The sequence below is a fragment of the Arvicola amphibius genome, chromosome 14 (genome assembly GCF_903992535.2).
Source record: "Arvicola amphibius chromosome 14, mArvAmp1.2, whole genome shotgun sequence".
Taxonomy (NCBI): Eukaryota; Metazoa; Chordata; class Mammalia; order Rodentia; family Cricetidae; genus Arvicola; species Arvicola amphibius.
This window is the reverse complement of record NC_052060.1, coordinates 2,702,169-2,726,423: the sequence shown is the minus strand read 5'-3', so window position 1 is coordinate 2,726,423 and position 24,255 is coordinate 2,702,169. Positions and strand designations below refer to the sequence as shown.

General features: G+C 51.1%; 1 protein-coding gene across 3 annotated transcripts; it reads right to left on the bottom strand.

Moving 5' to 3' along the window:
* Positions 1-1,339: 1,339 nt before the first annotated feature.
* Positions 1,340-24,081, bottom strand: Adar (adenosine deaminase RNA specific). 3 transcript variants are annotated; one of them, XM_038311224.1, is made up of 16 exons: positions 23,977-24,081; positions 19,122-20,274; positions 18,855-19,004; positions 16,139-16,322; positions 14,993-15,141; positions 14,322-14,460; positions 14,038-14,222; positions 9,418-9,643; positions 9,031-9,202; positions 8,397-8,490; positions 7,822-7,944; positions 7,450-7,583; positions 5,192-5,374; positions 4,451-4,563; positions 4,033-4,160; positions 1,340-3,897 (listed from the first exon to the last, which is right to left on the bottom strand). In XM_038311224.1, exons 1-16 carry the CDS (start codon positions 24,002-24,004, stop codon positions 3,651-3,653), a joined length of 3,408 nt encoding a protein of 1,135 aa, XP_038167152.1. In that variant the 5' UTR covers positions 24,005-24,081; the 3' UTR covers positions 1,340-3,650. The 3 variants fall into 3 exon arrangements, with proteins under 3 accessions (XP_038167152.1, XP_038167150.1, XP_038167151.1); XM_038311222.2 differs by having other exon boundaries at positions 18,855-20,274; XM_038311223.2 differs by having other exon boundaries at positions 9,496-9,643; positions 18,855-20,274.
* Between the last annotated feature and the right edge of the window lie 174 nt (positions 24,082-24,255).

Sequence of the window (24,255 nt, the reverse complement as noted above, 5' to 3'; positions counted from 1 at the left end):
CCACTCTCGGAATATGTGCAGCGGTCCACATCACTTTCCCTAAACCTACGCCCCGCCCCTCCTGCCACCCCTGTACCTGGACTCATTCCTCTTAAAATTGTTTCTAAATATGCCTCGTTACTTTGTTCTGTTTGGGGAGAAAGGCGCTAACCCTTCCAGACAAGATGACAGAATAGAAGGGGAGAACACTAGAGAACCCCCACTCGGGGGCGAGGCACTGAAAAGCAGAACAGATGGAGTGGCAGCCGTCCTGCCAGGCAGTGTTATCTGTCCCATTTACCAGAAGCAAAGAATGGACTGGAGGCTGAGCAGAGGGGGCCTCTGGGGAAGACCCTGTAAGGAACCAGCAGGGGGCAGGGTGGGCTTGGGCGTCCTCTCCAGCGCCCTGGCTGGTTGACCACCCCCCACCTCCCCACCACCCCCGCAGCTCTGGCTTCACCAAATCCTGGGATCAGAGTGAAACTGTGCTGGCCTCTCTGGGCCTTCAGAAAACTGTTTCCTACCTTCAAGGCTGGGAGCCAGGGATCCACGTGTATATGCCAAGCAGTACCGCACCCTGAGTGTATACAGCCTCAGAGACTGGAATACTCCATTTCCCTGGAGGCAAGGCCCAATAGCTGAGGACAGAGACATTTGAGACTCTAGGACAGCAGGAGCTGTCACCCTGAACTGCCTTTAAAACTGCTCAGTTCCGAATCCTGCTTTGAAACAGGTGGTAAAACGATACCACATAGAGTCCTGGTCTTAAGTGTAGGTGTGGCCTCGTTGACTCATCGTCTTTCCTAATCATGTCCTTGGGTGTGGTATCACTGTTGAAGGGCCAAGGATGGGTCATGCAGGAATTCTGGAGAAAGTGACTGTGTAGAAAGCGAGGAGTTTCCTTGACATTTAAGAGGGAGACTTCGGATTGCCATCCCCAAAGTGGAGAAGGTACACGCAAAAGCCACCACGGTTCCTAGCTCTAACTCCCTTCCAAAGGGCAACATGCAGGCACAGGAAAGGATGAGCGCTTTGTGGGAGGGGAAGAGGTGAGCCCCAGGAGGCAGTGACTTGTGGTCTGCAGCGCTGACCCTCCATCCGGGGCTTTGAGAGCCGATATAAGCCCCCCCGTGAAAGAGAGGATGAGAGGAGTGCTCAGATGGAGAGGGGAGCTGTGAAGCAGGGAAAAGGGGGGGGGACAGGGTTGGGAGCGCCCAGCCCATCAATTCAACACTGACACCCAGTCAGGCTGTAGAAAAGTGGGGGACCGCAAATCAGCTGTGGCTGTGGCCAGAGATCTAGTGTCACATGTCTCTGTCCCCAAACTCACCTCCCCAGGCAACCAAGCCACGAAACTAAGTCCTGTTGCTTCAGTGTGTTTATTTCTGAGGAATGTATACTGCAATCTGTTAAGGGACACAAGAAGGACTGCATCCGTCACAGCACCAAGGGCTATGCCTGGGCTCTTCTCCATTCTGTCTTGGAGTCACGGCCAAAACCCCAAGGCCAACAAAAATCCCTTCAATTTGAGTACAGGAAATAGTTTTCAGGCATTGACAACTCTTACACGTGATTATTCAAAGAATGCAAGACAGTCACAGTTCAGACAAGTCAACTACAGGAATCATTAAGAAACGGTGCGGAGGGAAGGCCGTTCTCAAAATGAAGATCACACACAAAAGTGAAGAAAACGTGGTGGAAGCTCCACCCTCTGACCAGGGGCCAGGAGGCAGGGTGTGTGCCAGTGGTTCGCTTCAGCAGGCCCACGGGAACAGCTGCAGAAACCAGGAACCACAGTTTGCTAGGCCAGGGTCGGAGGGGGAAGGTGGAGCTCTGGACTGGAGAGCCCCGTGTGCCTGCTGAGGAGAGCTGTTGAAACGGCTCTGCTGCTCTGAATGAATACCCAGGAAGGACCAGACGGGGCCAAAGGGATCAATGGCTGCCCAGGCCCAGACGCCACTGTGGACCTGCCTCAGTCAGATGCAGGTGTCAGGATGTAACATGCCCCAGCGACAACCACAATCTGCAGGCAGACCCTCACTACTAGCGACACTAGCAGTTCCATAGGATAACTTCGTGTTGTGCAAACAATACATCCCCAGTGTATTGCTAGACACAGGTTCTTCTGTTAGGCCAGGTCTGATCATAGGTTGAGACAAGCAGCCATTAGAATCTAAGTGCGAATATGATATGGTTGCTGCGGGCAGTGGCCAGAGGGTGGGGGAGCCAGCACTGAGGGTGAGCAAGGGAAACCGCTGGTGCAGCTGTTCCCAGACAGAGTCACCCATTCAGAGGAAAGGCGTGGGTTTGGTCCTGTGGGGCAAATGGAGTGGGGTCTAGCTGTCCCTTCTGACGTTGGTGCTAGAGCCAGACTCTGTACAGAGGCTAAGCTCCTACATACCCACAATTCAGTGCTAGGGGGAGGAGGAGTCAAGGAGCCCACCCCAGAGCGGGAGGCTAGTGTGCCCTGTCACCTATAACACTGCTGTACATATATATCAAGATTCCCAAAGGGGCGGGGCAGACCAGGGAGATCGCAGTTGCCCTGCGCCCCGCCCATGAATCAGCTTCGGAAGCCATCTGGTAAAATGAAAGTACATTCACTAATGGAAAAATATATTTGTCTCTCAAGTCTGTAATGCAGTCCAGATCAATACCTCTGGCCTTCTAGAAACATTCATTTTACGCAAGGCTTTTGTCAACTTCTGCTAACAGTGCCATGAGAAGAATCCCAAGTGACACCAGTGCCCTCGCCACCAGGATGCTTTGCATGCATCTCTTCTCGGTCCGGACAAAGATACCGTGACTCAATCCTCAGCTCTTCACACAGATACTCCATGTGGACAGAGCCAGACTCTAGGAATGCTTTACGGAGGGCAGACGGGAGTGTGGCTACAATTCCAAGGAATATTGCTGCACCCTGGCTAGGCTCTGTGGGCCCCCACTGGGGCACCTGCTCGGCTTGGGCACCTTAATCCAGTTCCACAATCTGGTTCTCAACTTTCCCGTGCCCAGGAAAGGGAGTTTCCCTGGCTGGCCAGCACAGCCTGTTGTTGGGCAGGGCTGCCTGTCCCAACCATTCTACCACATTCCCATTGCCTTACAACCCCTGATCAGTTTTCAGCTCCTGTTCTTGTAAACATGTAATCAATCCTTTATGTCCACTCTTCCCCCTCTGGGGTGGGAAGGAGAGACCTCATCACAGAAGGAATTCTGGGAAGGAAACTAGGGGGCCTGTAGGTCTACCGAGGTGCCATCATGAGTCCCCGGCATGATTTATAGAGAACTGATGGAAATGTGATCAAATCCACAAGAGGTCAGTGTAGCAAACGAAAAGGAGATGCAACTCCACAGAACTAAACTGGAGGGACCAGGCACGGGGATCAGGGACTGGCTAAGCTACACGGGGAACAAGTGCCCCTCTGCTTTGAATCTCTGACTTTTTGCTTGGGAAAAGGGTGCGAGTAGGCTTGGCCAGACCCCACCTCGAAATCCCAAAGCAAGTGGGATAAATGGGAACCAAAGGTCTTGGTACCATCTATCATGGTTCCTCCATTTAAAATAAGGGGAGGGGGGAGGGTTTAAGAAAAACAAAAGCCCCCAAACTCTGGCCCAATGTGATGAGGAATGCCACGAACTCCCTCTAACCCTGTGGGAAACATGCCCCACTGTCAGTCATTGGGCACTGGACAGAGATAAAAGTTCTTTTCCTCCTGGGGTTTGCTGATCCAATTCCCATAGCCCATGTCCCGCAGGCTTTTCTTGAAGTAGTTCTTGGCTAATTCGTAGTCTCGGGCAGCTTTCTTGGCCTCACCATAGGAGAGCTGCAGTAGATCTCTTCGGGCACGGAAGGAGCAAAGCTTCTTAAACTGAAGGAAAATGTTCTTCTTGGACACCCGAGACAACTCCTTCCCTGGTCTGGGGAAACAAAGGCATGGGTCATTCATCTGGAAGCGGATAAGGTGAGGGCTAAGGTGGGAATTTTGAGGAAGGCCTGCCCTTGGGAGCGGCAGCAAGCCTGGTGGGCCTCTCCGTGCCCCCTTGTCTCCTTACCCGTCCACAGTGCCTCTGGTGCCATCCAGGATCTCCAGGTCATAGCCGTCGGCCAAGCACCAGTTGACACTTGTCTCCTTGGTCTTTCCAGACTGCCTTTTGGAGTCATACACGCTGACTCGGCCGACCTAGGAACCCATGGAGTGATGGGAGAAAGGGAACCCTTTCAGAACAAAGGTTTGGGGGCAGGGCTGCAAGACTGCTGGGTAAGGAAGTGTGAGGCCCTGGTGGGTCCCTTTGAGAGCTGCACTAACTTCACCATGGTTCAGACTGCACTTCGGACTGAGAGCTGAAACCCAGACACCCAAAGGGAGCAGGAGCTTGCTCTTGGGACCCCAGCAAAGGCTTCCCCATCCATAACGCACAGCTTTGTCTAAGGAGGTGTGTGTCAAGAGCAAACAGAATGGGGTTAGAGCACCTTGGGGTGGTTGACAATAAAGGGATAGCGGAGCCCGTCCTCAAATGCTTTCCCATCTCTGGTCACACGGCAGCAGATGGCACGGGTCAGATGCCCTTGGCTGAAAAGGTAACCTGGGTGAAAACAAAAGCAAGTTTACACCTGGGTCTGCAGCGAGTGCTGCCGAGAGGCAGAGGCACACAAGGAGCTGGGAGAGGAGAAACAGCTCTTTCGCTGTGAAGCGCCTGACTGTGCCCACACAAGACACACAGGGCATCAAATACCTAGGCTGGAGGGAAGGCAGGAGACTGGGAGAAGATGGGAAGGAGGACAGCGAAGCTCTGAGAGGCTTTGCTGCACCCCAGGACCCATGGGGTCTGGCATGTCTTTCCTCCATTTGCTTGCTGCCCACACCCACCTTCCCTGCCACAGCAGACTGAGCACTTAGATCTTTTTTAAGATTTATTTATTCATTAAGTATACAATGTTCTGCCTACAAGTATGCCTGCACACCAGAAGAGGGCACCAGATCTCATTATAGATAGTTGTATGTCACCATGTGGTTGCTGGAAATTGAACTCAGGACTCCTGCAAGAACAACCAGGGCTTTTAACCTCTGAGCCATCTCTCCAGCCCTAGATCCTGTCCTTAAGGGAAAAACCCAGCTTGCTCGGGAAGGGAGACATAGGAACACAGGACAAATGGCTTGCTGGGATCTGGGCAAGGACAGGAGGATTCCAGCTCCCAAAGTAACCCCCTTACCTAGTGTTACAGATTTCAGGTACACAGGCTGTAGGAAGTGAGTCAACAGTGCCCCTTGTAGGCCCAGCACATTCCAGCGTAGAATTTTGTCACTACAGGACATGGTACGGAGTCTTTCCCCAAGTCGGATGCCATCCCACGTGGGAACAATGTCACTGGACTCCACAGGAATTGTGCCTTCCCCTGCATGAGAGACTTGAGTTGGACTGATGAAGGCCACTGGATCAAACCATATCCTGGGCACATTATGTGTGCGCCCGAGTATGGGCCATTGCTGCTTAAATTTTATAGCACCCACTATGTGCCCTACTATGTGCTTGGTACTGAAAACCACATGATTAGCAGAACAAGACTTTGCGTCTTGTTATGTTTATGGGATGGAAGGGAAGGAAGGGAGAGGAAAAGACCAGCAAACAGACATGTATGCAGAAACTCTGGGAGCTCGCAGTGCTCGGAAGACTTGAAGGAGCTATGATGGGGACAGCACAGAAATGGCGAGGGCACAGGAGTCAGGGAAGCTAAGCACAAGGGCGTGTGGCAGACAGAGAAGCAAAGGCCCCGAGGCAGCAAGGGGTCTGGTGCATTTGCAGCAGCAGGCCGAGAGGAGGGTGGGGTCCTGTGGGAACCAAGTCCACTCAAGTCCGCTCCTCACCTATACTGGCTGCTTTGCGTGTCAACTTGACACAGGAAGAGCCTCAGCTGAGGAAATGCCCCCATGAGATCCAGCTCTAAGGCATTTTCTCAGTGGTCAATGGGGGAGGGCCCAGCCTATTGTGGGTGGAGCCATCCCTGGGCTGGTGGTCCTGGGTTCTCTAAGAAATCATGCTGAGCAAGCCATGAGAACAAGCCAGTAAGCAGCACCCTCCACGGCCTCTGCATCAGCTCCTGCCTCCAGGATCCCGCTGTGTGAGCTCCTGTCCTGACGTCCTTCAGTGATGCACAGTGCTGTGGAAGTCTAAGCCGGATAAACCCTCTCCTCCCCACCTTGTTTTCATCGCAGCAATAGAAACCCTAAGACACAGCCCTTGTTTTAGTATGACCATTTAGTGTGTATATGTAGCAGGGGTGTGTATGTGTACTTGTTAGTATATTTTTGTGTGTATGCAAGTACACATGCAAGTGTGTACGTGCAAAGGCTGATGTTGGCTCTCTTTCTTTGATCTCCACCTTTCTTTGAGGCAGGGTCTCTGAACACGAAGCTCACTCATTTGGCCAAATCCTCCTGCCTCCGAGCCTCCAGCAGGGGCTACAGGTGTGCACTGTCAAGGCTGGGTTCTGATACTGGAATTCAAGTCCTTGTGACTTGCACAGCAGACATTTTACCAACTGGGCCATTTTGCCTTTTAATCCAAGTACAAATGTTTGATCCTAAAGTTTTGGCCTTCCAAAGCTGGGAGTATGCTGCATACCTGGAAGGTGTGGCTTGGTTTCAGAACAGCTGTATGGAGCCACAGTTCATATGCCATATCACACAATCCACCATTTAAAACACACCAGTGTTTTTAAGCTTGCTCCATCATTACAGCCAGCTTTTGAGCACTATGTCACCTTACAAAGAAACAAAGAAGTCTTTTACACTAGGAAGTCCCTTGCCTGGCAACTCCCAGTTCATGTTCTATGTCTGTGCACTTGTCTACTCTGCCCCTTTCAGACATGAAGTCACATGACCTATGTTCTTCTGTGACTCGTTTTTCAGTCAGCATGTTGCCAAGGCCCATGTTGTGGCAGCTCTCAGAACAGCTCTTCCTTCCTACGGCAGGTAATATTGCCTCAGACGGATAGATTCACTTATCTGGGTGTGGCTACCTGTGTTTGCTCCGCTCTAGCCATTGTGACTAATGCATCATGAGCATACCTGTTCATGTGTTTCCGTGGACACACACCTCCACTCCTTAGGAGAACAACATGGGCTGTATGGTGACGGTACTTAATAGGGAGAGGAAGGGACCTGACTAAGTCTGAGGACCATCTGGATGACACTGAAGCCTGAAGGGATAGGAGAGATGTGAGGAGACAACGGGTAACAGAAGAGAGGATGCTGACAACACATATGTCAGCTTAGCGGACCCCACATCTGTCAGTCCTCTTCAGTCCTGCACACCCCCACTGTCGGACACAGAGAGCAGCTCCTAAGCAGCCTGGAGATGCCCTGCTCTCCCAGGCCTCAGGCCTCCGCACGGAACCTGCTCTCCCTTTCACGGCCCGCTGGCAGTCTTGCAGAGCCTGTGGAAGTAGAAGGGAGGTCACCTGTCACTCACCGTTCTCCACCTTGGTGCGAAGCTTGCCTTGCTTGGGATTTTCAAAGACAGGGTAATGGCGGGAGTCTGCGCTTTCCACGGCACGGTCGCTGCAGGATTTGTCAAAGAGGGCTCCGTCTCCACACGGTGCCGTGCTGCCAACAAAGGCATTAGTTAATACTTCCCCCAACAATCTCCCTCCAACTCATGGGTCCTGAGACCACTTGTCATCAAAGCCAGGGATGTTTTCTTAAGCCTGTATGGGTACTGGGTGGCAGGAATGACTTTGCTCTCTGAAAATGCACTTCAGACACGGAGCAGACCTGGCTTACAGTACAAGGTCAGGATTTGGTACAGAGGAACATGTGGACATCCAAACCAGGGGGTACAAACCTGATGTAGAGATGAAAAGAAATCGTCTTTTTTATCTGGAGCTTCTCTCCTCCCCTGGCAAGCTCAAATATGCTGTTCTTGGCAGTATGTTGGTTATACTTCATTAGCTCACTGTAGAGAAACCTACCAAAAGAAAGCTGGCTAGGAGGCAGCTCGAGTCTGGGCAGAGCAGAACACACCTCCACACTCTGCCCTGAGTCTGAACCACACAGCTCTCTGCTTCTCAGGTAGAAGAGGGACTGAGAAGTTCTCCTCAGGAGACCTCGGCATTTCACTCCAGGTGGAACACATGACTCAAAGCCTCACAGGGCTACTCTGCTTCTCCCTGATTATCGCCCTTCACCAGCTATAGCAGAGCCTGAGGACAGGTTCTCACACACAGAGAGAAGGCTGCTTTGTTCCTCAGGCCTGAGGACGCAGAGGTCACTTTGTTTGGGAAGATGCAGTCAGGTCGCAGAAGGGACTGCAGATGAGAGGTCCAACGGACGGCTGCCAATTTGTGGGGGTTTCAAGGTGAGTGGACTGGGAACAAGGAGGGCCCCACAACAGCGAACGGCTGTGACCACCTTGCTCACCTGATGAAGCCCCTCCGGGAGATGATTTCTGCATGGCAGTCGTTGACTGTTTCTCCCTTCAGGCTGAGAGAGTCCCCTTTCACACAGCGATTCCCTGGGCATCAAAACAAAACTGGAGCAGTCAGAGTGCTGGTGAGGCAGGCGAAGACCACGGCAGAGGTTCTGGACTCTATTCCTTCACCTAGAGAAGAACCCATCCCTGGCAGCACAGTAGCACATGCCTGTAACCTCAGCACCCGAAAGGCTCAAGTAGGAGGATGGGGTATTTGAGGCTAGCCTGAGCCACCACGCCTCCAAACAAAACAAATCCTAGTCAAACCCCAAACTCATTCCAAATCTGAGCAGACGCAGCTGAAAGGAACAGAAATCTGAGCTCTAGAACTGGCGAGCTGGAGCCAGAGTCGGACTCCACAGGCCCTGGGGCTATCATCTCTGCAGTGCTCACTGCTGAGCAGCTAACTAAAGCAATCGTAACAGCTCCAGCTCCAGAATGTTTCAGCATCATGCCAACAACTCTGAAGATATTCTACCTATGTGGACTCTTTGGTCCACACCTTGGACTTGCTCACAAAGACTCCAGCGAGGCTGAGAAGGACCGTTTCTCGTCAAGAGGTCAGTGTCTCGGTGCACTCACCTGTCCCCAGACTGACGACGATGCCCATATCCTCAGCACTCCTCTTCATAATAATGGCAGCCAGGATCTTGCGGCCGAGCAGCGAGGGCTGGAAGCTGTTGGTGAGGGCATTGAAGCACCGGTGGCTCAGCATAGCTATCTGGTCGTGGACGGTGCTACCAGTGAGAGGAAGCTGTGGGGACGGGAGCAGTGTCAGGACCTGGGTGTCTGTTGGCAAGGAAGTCAGCTTTCCCACCCCACATCTAGTTCCCTAGCATGCACTCTACTGTGACCAAGACTGAAGCCTAGGGATAGTTACGGCCAAGTGAAGAGCCGACTTCTTCTGGGCAGGAGCAAGCAGAACCCCACCACCCCTGAAAAGAGAGCACCAAAAGCAGATGTCTTAACTGTCTTTGGATGTGCGTCTGGGGACCGGGAAAGGAGAAGCATAGTTCTTCTGAGACTGGCCCCTGTCACTGGGGTTACCTCTGCGAAACCCAACTGCTCTGCCTTTTCGCTCTCCCCGATCAAGACACGGAGGGCTGCGTCAGCTGCGTCTTGCTTGCCTTGTTTCTTGCTGTGTGCACACACGGCTGGAAACCAGCGGCCCCCAACTTTTGCTTGGTAAACAAACCTTTGGGAAGAGAATGAGAATGAAAACAAGCAGCAGCACCCCCCCCTCCCAGGCTGTGCGGGGAAGGCTGGCTTGCTTAGAATGAGGCCACTTTTGCAAACATAAGGACCGTCTGGTCTCACTTGGAGGCACTCCTCAGATTCTGGTCATTCATGATTACAGGGTTTGTTTGTTTGTTATCCAGATGTCAGTTGTTCTAGTTCTTAGTATTTCCTGCTAACCAGAATCATCAGAACTATAAATGTATTTTAAAAGTAAATTTAATTTCATTACCATAAATGGGAAAACGGTGCCACTTCCCATAAACTGGAAGTGACTATAAAATTCATACACTCGCTGGGCGGTGGTGGCACACGCCTTTAATCCCAGCACTTGGGAGGCAGAGGCAGGCAGATCTCTGTGAGTTCGAGGCCAGCCTGGTCTACAAGAGCTAGTTCCAGGACAGGCTCCAAAGCTACAGAGAAACCCAGTCTTGAAAAACAAAAACAACAACAACAAAAACATTCATACAATCTTATTAAATTCTGTCTAGACACTGTAGTGTTACCTGCGAAGGCTCTGAGCTGTTCCTTATTAGAAGGGAAGCTGAGAGAGTACTGGAGACTGTTTCTTTACAAGCTGGGAAGATGCCTTACAAGTACAAGAACCGGAGTTATGCCCCCCTCCCCCAGGACCACCCCCCTCCAAAAAAAAGCTTGGCAGAGTGGCGCAGCATGCTTGCAACTCTGGCAACAGAGGGAAGTGGCTCCCAGGGGCTGCAGCCTAGCTAGCCTATCTTAGTTGGCACGTTCCAGGCCAAGTGACAAGTCCTGTGTCCAGATTTAAAAACAAAGAAACAAAAGAAGAAAAATAGTTTTTGAGAAATGACATTAGCACCCCACCCCCATGACCATACACACACACAAAAGAAATGAAGTGGAAATGAAGGAGACCTGCCTCCCCACATGCTAGGTGTTCAGCACTCTCTGACTTCCCTCTCCAAAAGCCAACCAAGTGCAATGCCATTTGGCTGACTCTTAAAACTGTCTGATCTTAAAGGACCCAATTTTGCTTCCTTGTGCCTCCTGAAAACCTGGGAAAGGTGCATGCGACAAGGTCTGCCTTAGGCCAAGAGCCAAGCTTTCACAAGGAATTATTTGTTCATTTCTAGCAGGTCTGAGACAGCTATGGGGGAGTGGAGGAGGGAGGGAGGAGGCGGACCAGGGGCTCTTAAGTAGGGAGGGGTCCCCATTGTTCCTGGGGCAGGCTCCCACAAATCCAAAGTGAAGTCAGAGCACAGCAGCTTGGAAACCTATTAGCTTTCTGTAGGATCCTAATGCAAACTTAGCACTGGGTAATCCCTGGTGCAGAAGAGGCAAACTCAGCTTCTCACTGTCCTTCGGTTACAAAGCCACTGAATGCATCTCCTCCTTTCTTTGCCCCTGCTTGGCGGGTCTCTGCCAGCCAGTGGGCCAAATTCAGAATTAAGTGAGGGCGGCCTCTGCCTCTGGAGACTAGAAAGATTTTGTGGCCATTGTGTCTTTGGGAAGGATGAGCCTTGTATACATACTTTTGTGCGTGTACAATCAGAATGTGTTTAAGCTTGTTAATTATGAAATTAGAATCCTTTAGAGCTGTGCATTCTCATATGGAAGCTACAAACCACACGAGGCTACCATCTGTAAGTGACTAGAAGTTTAGACTCCGCGATGTATTCAGACCTCGGTCATGCTGGCCACACTTCAAGAGCTCAGTGAGTACATCCGGCTAGTGCTTAGGGTTTTTAGCAGAGTATGCTGAGACCTTATTTTTATTTTCAATTGTGTTATGTGCATCTGTGCAGTGCCTGAGAAGACCAGAAGAGGGTGCTGGGTCCCCTGGACGCTGGGGCCAGGTGGTTTTGTGCTGCCATGTGGATGTTGGGAAATGAACTAGGATCCTCTGCTGGAGTAGTCCACATTCTTAACTGCTGAGCTCTCTCCAGCCCCCAGCGGGAGTGAAACACAACAGGGACTATGAACAGTCTTTCTGAGATGTCCAGCCTCTAGAGCAGCAGAGAAATGGGGTAGAGCCTGGAGGGAAGAAGGTCAAGACTCAATCTCTCAAAGATGGGTGAGGGTTTATCTACAGGCTGAGGTCAATAAGCTAACACAGGCTGCAAGAGAGAGGAGGAAGAGACGAGGAAACAGCCAGTCCTCATGCACTCAAGGGGAGGGCCTGGACATGAGTCTCTGTTCTCTCAAGTGGTAAGAAGCTATCAGTTCAGAGTGCCAACGGCGACTTAGGTGGAAATCTGAGGCAAAGGCCTGGAAGAGTGGGCTCAAAGGAGAAAACGAAAGTTAGCAGGGAAGCGCAACTGAAGGACAAGAACGTGGCGAGGGCTGTGAGCAGCGCACGCTCGGCAGGCGGCAGGCTGTCTAAGAGCGGGCCGAGCAAGCCACGGACTTCCCTCAATAAGAGTCCACTACTGGACTGGAAATGGCAATAAACCCTTCCCTCCCTAAGCTGCTTTTGTTCATGGTGCTTATCAGGGCACTAGAAATCCTGGTGAAGACAGGGCTTGGCTTCAGGGTAGCTCTGCTTAGGATATATCACGTAGGTGCCTGACTGGAAGTGGAAGGGTGTAACTGCACACAGGAATCTGGGTTAGAGAGGCACAGCCAGCACTTGCCAGCATTTAGACATTAAAAGCCAACAAGTTGGCCAAGGTCACCCAGAAAGAGAGGGAAAAGTGGGTGCAGCATTATTTACACAAAGGAAGGATCGTAAGAGCTGGAAATAGAATGGCTACTAAATTAGCATTCGCCTCCCCAGGGCAAGCCGTGTGTGCGGCAAGTCCAACACCTTCACCGCCCTAAGTCTGCTACATCCTCCTAGCTTCAATCCTAGTTCCTAAATTCTTATGTTCCAAGCAAATGACTGAGTTCCTGGGACATCAGAGGCTTCACTGAGGACAGAGATGGATGCATGGGCGCTCCACTATCATGTGACCAAGAGAGTGAGGCTGGTTTCCAAAATGGGGGTGCTCAGGGGCTCCTTTGGGCCCCTTTAGTTTGAGGGATCTAAATTGCGTTATGATCATCAAAGGGCTAATGTTCTTATTGTTTGAAAAGCTCTAAAAGACTAAAGAGTGACACTCTGAAGAAAATGGGTGTCAAATAAGGCAGTTCACAATGGAACACAAACACAGAACATCAATGGCAGTATTACTAAAAAAGATAAATTTAAAATAGCAAGATATCAGTTTTAATTAGTTTGTTTTTATGGGGGAGGCACACACATACGGTGCATGTGCGGTGCCCAGAGATAATCTGTGAAATCAATCCTCTCTAGTCTAATATGGGTCACAGGGATAGAGTTCAGGTCATCAGGGTGGGTACCCTTGCTCACTGAGTCATCTTGCTGGTCCAAAGGTAATTAAAAAAATAAAAAACTAAGCTGGCGGTGGTGGCACACGCCTTTAATCCCAGCACTAGGGAGGTAGAGGCAGGTGGATCTTTGTGAGTTTGAGGCCAGCCTGGGCTACAAGAGCTAGTTCCAGTACAGGCTTCAAAGCTACACAGAGAAATCCTGTCTCGGAAAACCAAAAATAAAATAAAAAACTACACACACACACACACACACACAAAATGTTTGCCCACATGGATGGAAGTGTGCCACGTGTCTAGTGTTCATGGCCCTTTCTAGCCTTCAGGGGTACTGCATACACACAGTACACAGACATACACGCAGGCAAAACATCTACACATGTAGAAAAAAGATCTTTACAAAAAGGGACTCGAAAAGGGATGAAAAGCAGAGAAACTTTTCATTGAATAATCTTTCAACCATTTGAATAATTTTTGTATGAAAATAAAATTAGATCATAAAACTAAAGGCTCACACTCTGGAAGAGTGACTGAATTCTCCAGACGGCTGACCTAATGTCTTTAGTAGGCTGTGCAGACACATATTACTCACAGTCAATGTGCATCACTTCTTACATTGGCTCACAGGCCACCTGCAGTGATATTTCATTTATATTTTAATAAATAAAGCTTGCCTGAAGATCAGAGAGTAAAACAGCCATACTGATCAGCCTTACAGACCAGGCAGTGGTGACACACACCTTTAATCCCAGTAGCCACACTAGTTTGCCATAGAAAACTCTGGCGGTAGTGGTGCACGCCTCTAATCGCAGCACTAGAGAGGATTATAAAATGGGAGGAGCAGCTCTCAGACTCGGTCTCATTCTGAGGTTCCTGGAGGCAGGATCGCCATTTTGGACTGAGGTAGAGAAAAGAGCCAATGGCTGACTGTTTTGCTTTTCTGACCTTCAGGCTGAACCCCAATTTCTGTCCCCCAGTTTTTATTAATCGTGCCACAGCCGCCCTCACCCCTTGACATTTGGCTGCTGCCAGGACTAAGACACTCACTTGGGTTCATGAGGAGGTCCAGACTGGTCGATGAGCTTGAACTCAGCAGCAAAGCCATGGGAGCGGGCATACTCTAACAGCCCACCCACGGGGTTGGTGTTCAGGTACCTCACGAGCTCACCAATCCTCCTGATCTTGTTGGGTGCCGCAGACTCATCGAGTGATTCTGTGTTCGCACCTCCAGACTGAGGGAGAATTAGCCGAAGAGAAACCAGCAACAAGTTAGAGGGGCTCAGAGACACCCCAAATCTGCCCACGCTGTAACTTGTAGGACCGTGCCCCACCTGGTCATCAGCTGAATTGGCTGCCTCCTCTTGCAGAGCCTTCATGGCTTCCTCTGCGGCCATCTGCTTTGCTACTTTCTTGCTGGGGGCACTCACAGTGGGGAAAGTCTGGGCTCCGACTGCTACACAGTACTGGAACCTTGGAGGAGACATGGGCAAAGGACACACATGCTGGGCGGAGGGGATCTGCTCACCCTTGTCAGGCTGCTGCCCTCCACTAGCGTAGCTTACACAGCACTCTGGTAGAGTTTATTCTGGCCTTGGCGAGTTAGCGTGCCCCGCCCACCCACTGCCCCAGGGTCTGCTGACTTGGCTAGCTACTCAACATGCACCCCGTCACTCCTCACCCCTCCAGGAAGCCCTCTCTGAACAAGTACGTGCACAGAACCCCCAAGCAGGGAGCTGCTAAGGCATGCCCAGGTCCTCAATCTTTCTGTTCCAACAGTGACCGCCACGCTGCCCACGTTGTGACCCTACCTAGTCCTCGGTCCCTTCGAACTCCTAATCCCAGATTCTCTGCTTCATAGCAGCAGCCAGGCCCTGAAGGCCTTTCCAGACTGTAGCAGGAGAGACCATAAAGAGGGAGGACGTCTCATCTCCGAGGCTGCAGGGGAAGTGCCTTTCCTACACTGAGGGAGACCTCCACAGTAGGCACCACACAGAGGACATACTTGGGGTCATGGGCAGGGCCTTCTTTGGACAGGAGACGGAATTCACAGGAGTTCCCTAGCTTGTGCATACACTCGAGAAGCGTGGTCACTGGGCTCTTCCCAGAGAGCAAGGGTGTTGCTGAGGAGCTGGAGGTCTGGGACTCTGCCGCCTGAGAAAAGAAGAAGACACAAGACAAAACTCTCACCAGATCACCCGAGGAGAGGGCAGTGGGGTGCTGAGGCTTTCTCTCCCCACTCCTGTTTTTTTTTTGAAACAAAGTCTCCTCCTATAACCCAAGCTAGCCTTGACCTCAAGGCAATCCTCTTGCCTCAGCATGCCAAGTGCTGCAATGACAGTCACTGCACCCAGCTAAGTTGTTCCTTTAGACACCTAAATGTTAGGAGTGGCTTCCGAAGGAGCTGCTGCGAAGGGGTGACTTATCTCCTAAGACAGAGACTGGATTCAAGGTCTGTGGTGGCTGGTTTTGTCAACCTGCCACAGCTTAAAACCAAAGAAAAGGATTCTCCTGAGGTGCTATCTGGGTGAGACTGGCCTGTGGGCATGTCTCAGGAATTGTGTGGATAACTTAGCCGACTGAGGAGACCACCCTAAACGCTAGCATCCCAGATAAAAGGACACAGGAAATGACAGCTTGGTGTTTTTGCCTTCACTCTCAGTGAGGAGTTCATCCGTGCTGAAGCTGCTGCCACCGCCTCCCTTCCTGATATTAGAACTGGCTTTTCTGGACATCAGAGCAGCTCTCCAAGAAGAACTGCTCAGGCCTTCAGTGCCAGGTTGGGACTGTCAAAGTACCCAGCCTCAGTGACTCATCAATTCCCAGTTTTTGGTCTCCCGGCTGTAAGACAGCCCTCACTGGGCCACTCTGACCATACTGTGTGCCTATCCAAGAAATCTTCTTTTAATTATTTGTTATATAAGCTCTGTTCCTCCAGAGAACCCTGATTTGGATCTTTCCCCTGACACTCTGCAAATACCATGAGAGCAGGATGGTGGAAGGGGAGCAAGCTAAGAGGGAAGGGGAGACAGGGGGCGCGAGGAAGGATAGGTACGGCTTCAGGAGACTGTTTCACTACTTGAGCCAGAACAGCTTCTGGAGTCTGTCACACAGCAGCCAAGGGTCACTGTCCCCAGGGAAGAACACCTACCTTCTCTGAGTCCTCCTCCATGGGACAGGGGGATAATTCTTCTGGGTTTCCACTGTCTTTAGCTTTGGCTTCCCGAAGCAGAATCGCCATGGCCTTCATTGCTGCATCCTGCTTGGCCACTTTCTTGCTGCCAGCTTCAGCTGGGGGAAACTCTCGCCCACTGATGACAACCTGGAATTTAAATCTTGGTGGAAAGCGATTAGATATGTCAGCACCAGGTTGGGTCACCCCTCTGCTCATTCAGAAGAGATCTTTATCTGGAATGTTCTGTTATACTGAGTACCTTTCAGGGTCTCTATCTCTACACAGCCCTGGATGACCAGAAGCTTTCTATATAGACCAAACTGGCCTCGAATTCAGAGGTCCTCCTGCCTCTGACTTCTGAGTATCAGGAATAGAGGTGTGGCCACCACTCCCAGTGGTTTTACTTTAGTTTGTGTGAGCGCGCACACGCGTGCAGATCAGAGACAACATGTGGGAATCGGCTTTTCTTTCACTACATAGGTTCAGAGGACTGAGCTCAAGCTGTCAAGCTTGGTGGCAAGTGTTTTTACTTCCTGAGCCATCTTGCTGGTCCACCATGTTTTAGAGACAACAGGGTTTTGCTCTATAGCCCAGGCTGGCCTTGAATTACACATCCTCCTGCCTCTGCCTCCTGAGTGCTGGGATTAAAGGTGTGGGCCACCACTGCCCAGCCCACTATCACTTCTAAACATGAAAGAGGATAAAGCGCACAGAAGAGATAGGTGAACAGTCTTGCTAACAAGCCCAGAACTTTACCCTAGCTGACTGTGGACCGGCCTCCTCCGTGGAGGCGCAACAAGACAACAAAGATAGTGTAATGCTCCTTCTCCAGTTCCCCAGACACCGCAGCAGACACCTGCCCTGGGGGAAGGGAGGAAGGGTGCTGGCTATGAGAGGAGGAACAGGAGGCTGGAGGGGCAGGTAAAGAGCCACCTCTGAAGGCCTGCTGTTCAGGTGGGTGTTGTATCCCAGGTCACTGTAGCAATCGGCCCTTCTTCGATTGCTCATGCAGTGCCATAGCTCTGTCTGTCCCAGGTCTGGGATGAAAACCAAAGCACTTGGTCCCAGACCTCTGGTCTTAGCCATGGGGTCCTTTGCTCAAGCTTTTAAATGTCTTAAGCTCTTTACTCAAGCCAGATCCACTCATTCAGAGGAGGTCAGATCTCTTACTTAGTAGGTCTTCAAAACCCTTAAATATAATATAATGTCATTTCTTTTCATTCTTCCCCTTTGAGGCTGAGTCTTACTCTATATTAGCCTGGACCAACCTGGTAGTCTCAACACTGCCTCAGCCGCCTGGGAGCTGGGGTCGTGGCTATGTGCTAACACACCTGGCAGCATGCAAGTTCCTTACAAAGAATGACCAACAGCAAAACCCACACTCTCCCTTAACTCTTTGGAGGGGTGCTGAGAGAAACAAACAGTGAGCCCCTAGTCCCAGAATGGGCCCTGGCTCTGTCAGTTTGGGGAGCACACCCCTTTCTTTACAGTTCTCCTGCAGCGGCAACTTAGTATCATGAAGGAAGTTAAGGAGGAAACAGGTCACTGTGGGGACCCTCACCCCTAGAAACCAGGGGGTCACACATCAGATAGCCTGTAGCTCAGATATTTGCACTATGATTCATAACAGCAGCAAATGTACAGTTATGGAGTAAAAACAAAATAATTTCATAGTTGGGGGTCCCCACAACATGAGGAACTGCATTAAGGCTCGTAGCATTAGGAAGGGTGTGAGGCCTGGCCAGCTGCCTGAGTGTGAGCCTGACTGCAAGGGCAGCCCCATCCACCTGTGCAGAGGAGCCCCATCCACCTGTGCAGGGGAGCCCCATCCACCTGTGCAGGGCAGCCCCATCCAGCTGTGCAGGGCAGCCCCATCCACCTGTGCAGGGGAGCCCCATCCACCTGTGCAGGGCAGCCCCATCCACCTGTGCAGGGCAGCCCCATCCACCTGTGCAGGGCAGCCCCATCCACCTGTGCAGAGGAGCCCCATCCACCCACCTGTGCAGGGCAGCCCCATCTACCTGTGCAGGGCAGCCCCATCCACCTGTGCAGGGCAGCCCCATCCACCTGTGCAGGGGAGCCCCATCCACCTGTGCAGGGCAGCCCCATCCACCTGTGCAGAGGAGCCCCATCCACCTGTGCAGGGCAGCCCCATCTACCTGTGCAGAGGAGCCCCATCCACCTGTGCAGGGGAAGTGTGCAAAAGTACAGGTGCCACCTGTGATAAGACTGGCAGGCAGCTTTCTGTTTGACACACTCTTCCTTTCCCTCCCAGCTGAGGCTGGGGTGGGAAGTGTACCTGCTGCCACTGAGCAAGTGCTGTTATTCTGGCCTGCCCTGGTCTACCTGCTCCTACACTCCTCTTGGGAGCTTCAGTCCTGCAGTGATGGGGACAGAAGCAGTCTGTGTCACCTCTGGGTGCCCAAGAGCCAGTCATCTCTAAGGAAGGTCACTTTAGCCAAGAGAGTCAATCTTTCTTTGCTCAGCCAGGATTCTGGCTACCCAGAGGTCTATTTTCCCTGACTAGCACTTAAGAGAAAGGAGCAATCAAGGATGATTTAGCCAAAAAGCGGAAAGGAGAGAAGGCAAAGACAGGAGCCACCAAGGCCACCCACTTACAAGTGATCTGAGACAGTGCAGGAGCCAAAGCACCTGACTCAACACTAGGCACGATTCCTGGGTGGTCTCTTACCGAGGTTCATGGGACGGTCCACTCTGCTCTATCAGGTTGAAATCACAGGTCTGACTAGTGAACTGAGCATACTCTAACAGCCCGCTGACAGGGTTCTTCAGCTGGCACTCAGTCAGCTTCTTGTATGGTGAACACCGTGGCAAGACAGGGCTGTAGAAGGAGGGCATCTCCATGATGGCTCGAAACTCACCTGGTGCTGTGTGGATACTATTCAAGTTATCTGGGATGTCATCTGTGGCCCACTGGCCATTTTCAGAGTCAACATACCCTGCTCTAGAGGGGCCACTGTGGTAACCATGTGGCCGCGGCCTCACTGGTCCTGGTCTGGCCTCATACCTACTTTCATACTTCGTCACAGGTTCCTGGCCATTCTCCACTTTTTTGGGGATTGCTATGCTGCTGGAGGCACCCGAGGGGGGCGAATGGCAGGTGGGGAACGAGGTGCTTCTGGTAGCCTCTGGGACAGTGGCTGGGACACTGTGTGTACTTCTCTTGATCTGCAGCCTCTCCCGCTTCTTGTCCGTCAAGTACCAGATGGGAGGCGTGGTCCCCTGCCTGTGGACATCGCCTTGCCTTTCCAAGTCAATCAGAACCGTGTTCACATCCCGGGCCTTGGCCAGGCCGACATTCTTAGCCAGGTTCAGGGCAGAGGAGTTTGGCACATTGAACAGGTAGTCACAGATTTTTTCCTTGATCTCCGCCATGTCAAGAGGCTCAAGCGGTCCTTCTAAGTCAGAGGCAGTGTCTCCGTCTTCACTGTTCAAACCGGGTTCTTCTTGAGGGACTTCCTGGCCACAACTGTCTGGATTCACAGTTTTAGCGGGCTGAGTCCAAGCCTGAGGTGAGGGTGCAAGGCTCCACAAAGGAGGAGTTCCTACTTTTCTATGCAGCTTCCCCTTCCTTTCCAGGGAGTACAATATACGATTGATCTCCTTCTTTGGGATCCTGAGCTCTCTGGCTAGTACCTGAGCGCTGATGGCCTTCCCCTCTCCAAGCTCCTCCAGGCGGCCTAGGATCTTCTGCTCTGGATTCTGACTGATGCTCAGCTCCTGGAAGTGCGAGCAAAGTCTATCATCCGCTCTCCATGGCAGACTCGTGCTGTGTGGGGGAGGAAGTGGCAGTCCTATGTGGAAGCCCTGACTTCTAGGGGTCACTCTCCCGGGGAAACCCCAGGTTTCCAGTTGTTTGCCTTGGGAAGGTGGCCCTGGGAACCGTGGCCAGTGTCCTGGGAAGAATGGCGGCAGCGACTGGGGCTGGTGTCCAATCAAGGGCGCTTCTGGGAGCCGGCCTTTAAGAAACTCTATCTGTTGGAGCTGGAAACTCCTGGGGTAAGACTCGGGCACACGTGGCTGCAGGTGTCTCCAGCTGCTGTATTCATAGCTGGGGTCCAAGCAGGAGCCTGTCTGGTAAGGGAATACCCCTGCAGAAGACAACATGGAGGCCAGAGCTTGAGTCAGAGTCATGCATGAGCCTGTCATCCCCCCAGTTCAGCCTGGGAGAGCTGTTCCCGAGTCCTAACAGGCAGGGTAGCTGACTGAGCCTATGTCCTCACAGGGTGACTCGTCCACTACTGGCTACTGCTTGTAAGCTCGTCAGGGAGCACAGAGAAGGAGAAGGGTACAAGCTACACATTGCCTTCTTAGGCCTCAGTGAGGCCTCCAGCAGCTTAACTCTTCCCCTTGCAACTGGAATTCAAGGGGATGGGAAAACCTTCTACTCACCCCAAATGACCCTTCTAAAACTAGAAAACACAGCCAAAAAGATGGCTCAGTGGGAAGGACGCTTGCCATGGGACCTAGTGACCTAAGTTTGATCTTAGAGATCGCAGCGGTGGAAGAGAAGTGACCGTCCTCTGATTACCATAGATGCAGGACAGTATTTGCACTAAATAATATATAAATATATAATATACGTAAATATATTATACCAATATATCTCAATAAATATATAAATAACTATAAAGTTGAAAAACAAGCAGACGGTATTTTAGAAAGAAACAAATGCAACCCTGGAAGTGGGGAGGAAAATGGGGCTCGGAGTGCGGGAGAGCAGCCATGTGGGTCAGGCTCCCCAACACACAACACAGCACTTTACAGTCTGAAACCTTGACCTGTAGGTGATCTTGCCAAGCAGGATTTGAGACTGGGTGAAACTGAAGTGCAGTCCCTCTCCCAGCTGAAGGGGGAGTAGCTAGCAGGGGCCATCTCCATGTGATGAAGGCCCTCAGCGGTTGGCCTGTTAGCCAGCTGGGGCCCTGGAGGATCAGAATTTAGTTTTAGGGAAGCCAGAGAGTCGCTGCCCAAAAGCAGCACGTGGTTTTCCTTCCCTCTTCAAATGGCACCCGGGCTCGCCTGAACACGGGAACAAACAGTGTTGGTTTCCTCACCTTCCCCAGCTATCCCAGAGGTGGCATCCATCCCATGGACACGCTGCTGGAGAGCAGTGGTGACAGCATGGGACAGGAGCACGACTCTGCTTCGTGTCCCCGGCTGGCACACTTGCGAGTGATGTTTGATGCACTCACAGCGTTCCTCTGATTCTCTCGAAGGCTCTGTTCTCCACTCCATCCTAATCACTACTGTGGTACCTGACCTCCTGTATCAGTGACCTCCACATGAACCAGTGCCACCATTATGTAATTTGGGTCTCTGCTAAGTTGTCAAACCTTGAACCTCTTTTCTGGTAGCCAGTAACCTTTTTCTTGAAGAGGGTAGATAGCTCTGAGCAGTATTTCCTGAACTAAAGTCTGAACAAACAAGAACACCTCTGGCTCCTCTTTACGCACCACGTGATGCAGGAGCGACCCAATCACACAGTTCAATAGCAGGGCTGTAGGAGATTTCTGATTGGCTCTTTGAGTGAGTTTGGGGGAAAGACATTTTCATTTCAGAGACGTTAACGTCTAGGTAAATACTTTTAAGACTTATTTATTTTATGTGTATGGGTGTTTTGCCTGCATTTATGTCTGTGCACCACATGTGTGCCGGGTGTCCAAGAAGGGCAAAGGTCCTTGGAACTGGAGTTACAGATGGTTGCAACCTAACAGCAGCCATTGTCCTTAACTTCTGAGCCATCTCTCCAGTTCCTAAATACAATCTTGATTTAAATGGCTACTTTCAAACAAAGTCTGGCAAATATGAGTGCCTAGTTACAAAACAGCTGAATAAATTGAAATACACACACACTATGGATCATTAGTCACAGTTTTAAATATACATGTTGGATATATTCTCTGTCTCTCTCTCTTTTTAAAGAAACAGGGTTTCTGTGTAGCCCTGGCTGTCATGGAACTCACTATGTAGACCAGGTTGGCCTCGAACTCACAGAGATCTGACTCCCTGCCTCCCGAGTGCCTGGGAGGAAAGGCGTGCGCTATACCACACTAGCGTACATTTGCATTCCTGACCACAGAAAGTTTGGGTATATATTAAAAGTGTAAATGGACGAGTACATATTTGTTATGACTTTCTTCTATTAAGAAAGAGAAAACCCAAAGAGTGCACACACTACACTAGTATGATCAAGATAAAAGAAACAGTAATGAATTTACTGAGTTACTTTGGGAAGGTAGGACTACAGAAGGAATTATTTATTCTGTCGTTTTAACCCCCAAAAGTCCCTAAAGACCAATTCCCAATTGAGAATAGCTGCAGACAGTCATTTAATGGGACTGAGTAGTCTTTAGTCACTATATATATAAACATATACATATATACAACACATACACACATATATATACACGCATACATATTCTATGTGTTCCATGGTGTGCATATATTTCACAAATACGTGCATACATGTGCGCGCACCGCACACACACCACATATACATGCGTTTTCTTCAAGTCAGATGTCCTCAAGTGTTTTCAGGAAGGGCTTTTAAAATACAGCATTAAGGGCTGGGCAATGGCCTGGTGGTTTTGTAAAAGCACCTGCTGCGCAATTCTAAGGGCCTGAGTTCCACAAAAAGCCTGATGTGTGGTATGAGCATCAGTAATTTTCAGTGACTCCTAAGGATAGGGGACCAAGAAGAAATAGTCCCGGAAGCTTGAGGGCCAACACTGAAAACAACAAGAGACCCCTGTCTCAAACAAGGTGAAGGTAAGGACCTAACCCGGGGGCCTGTCCTTTCACCTCCAGACAGGAGTACATGTGTGCGTGCACATCTATAAAATTAAAAGTGTGGCTTTTTGGGTAGGTTTCCTGAGACAATGTCTCACTCTGTAGACCAGGCTGGTCTCGAACTCAGAGATCCACCTGCCTGCCTCTGCCTCTTAAGTGAGAGGATTAAAGGCGCCTGTCACCATGTCCTGAAAAATTAAAAGTTTAAAGTACACACACACACACACACACACACGACACTTTTAAACTAGAGCTCAGTGGTAGAGCGCTTGCCTACCAAGTGTGATGGCCATGGTTCATCTTAAACAGCCTTATAAAATGCGAGGGATAAACTTGGGTGGGCCATCGCTTGCAATCCTAGCACTAGGGAGGATTAGAGTACTCTCAAAAAAGAAACCACCCATCACTCAATCAAGATAAAAACATTTCTACTTCCACCAAAGCTTTTCTCCTTCCCCTCTGCGTTCCCCACCTTCCTCCCACTTCCAGCCTTCAGTGCCACCATCAGTTCCGTCCTCGCGGCTTCCAGAACGTCTCACTCAGTGCCACACCACAGCATGAGCCCCTCTGAGCAGATTCCTCAGAGGTCAGAACGCTTGCAGCACCTAAGAACACCAATTCCTCACTTCAGCTAAGCAGAATTCCACTTAGCCTGCAGGTTATTTGAAGGCTATTTAAATTTCCTAGGAAACTGAAAGTGAGCAAGGAAGAAGGTCCCCAAGGCAAGAAAAGCCGCTCAAGCGGGGCTACAGCGGATCAGCGAGGCGTCAGCGGCCCTAGCAGAAAGGGAAGGGGTGTCTGCCTTGGCCTGGGCTCTCAGGGTCGGGCTCAGACCCAGTTCACCTTCTCCCACGCCTCCATCCTGCATTGTTCAAAGCTGTAACAACTAACTGAATACAAACCACCAGAAAGCAAGATCTGCTGGATGAGGGTGCACACGACCCGCGGAACTCACACGCCACAAGCCCAGCGCTGCCGGGGTGCAGACCCCATGGGCTTACCTGCGGGTCCCCTGAGCCCCTGGGACATATCGCCGGCCAGGCCCCCACCTGGGCCGCAAGATGGCTCCCCAGAGTTCGCTTTCGTTTCCTTGAAAAGCTTCCCCGCCCGACGACGGGGCCAGGGGGGAGGGGTTTGCTCTCAGCAGCAGCGCAGCACTCCGCCCACCCCAAGGGCTGGACGGCCGCAGCCACGCCCTTCACAGCACCGCCACTCAGCCTTCGCTAGTAACGCACTACTCATACAGAAATATGTCGTTATCTGAGAGCTGGGGTGCAATT

Bases quoted from the DNA above. Each gene is read 5' to 3' on its own strand.
- Adar (XM_038311222.2), bottom strand. From the start codon at position 24,004: ATGTCCCAGGGGCTCAGGGGACCCGCAG. The intron at 16,323-18,854 runs GTAAGAGACCAC...CTTTCCACCAAG, and splicing joins GGACCGTCCCATGAACCTCG to ATTTAAATTCCAGGTTGTCA. The intron at 15,142-16,138 runs GTAGGTGTTCTT...TTCTTTTCTCAG, and splicing joins TGGAGGAGGACTCAGAGAAG to GCGGCAGAGTCCCAGACCTC.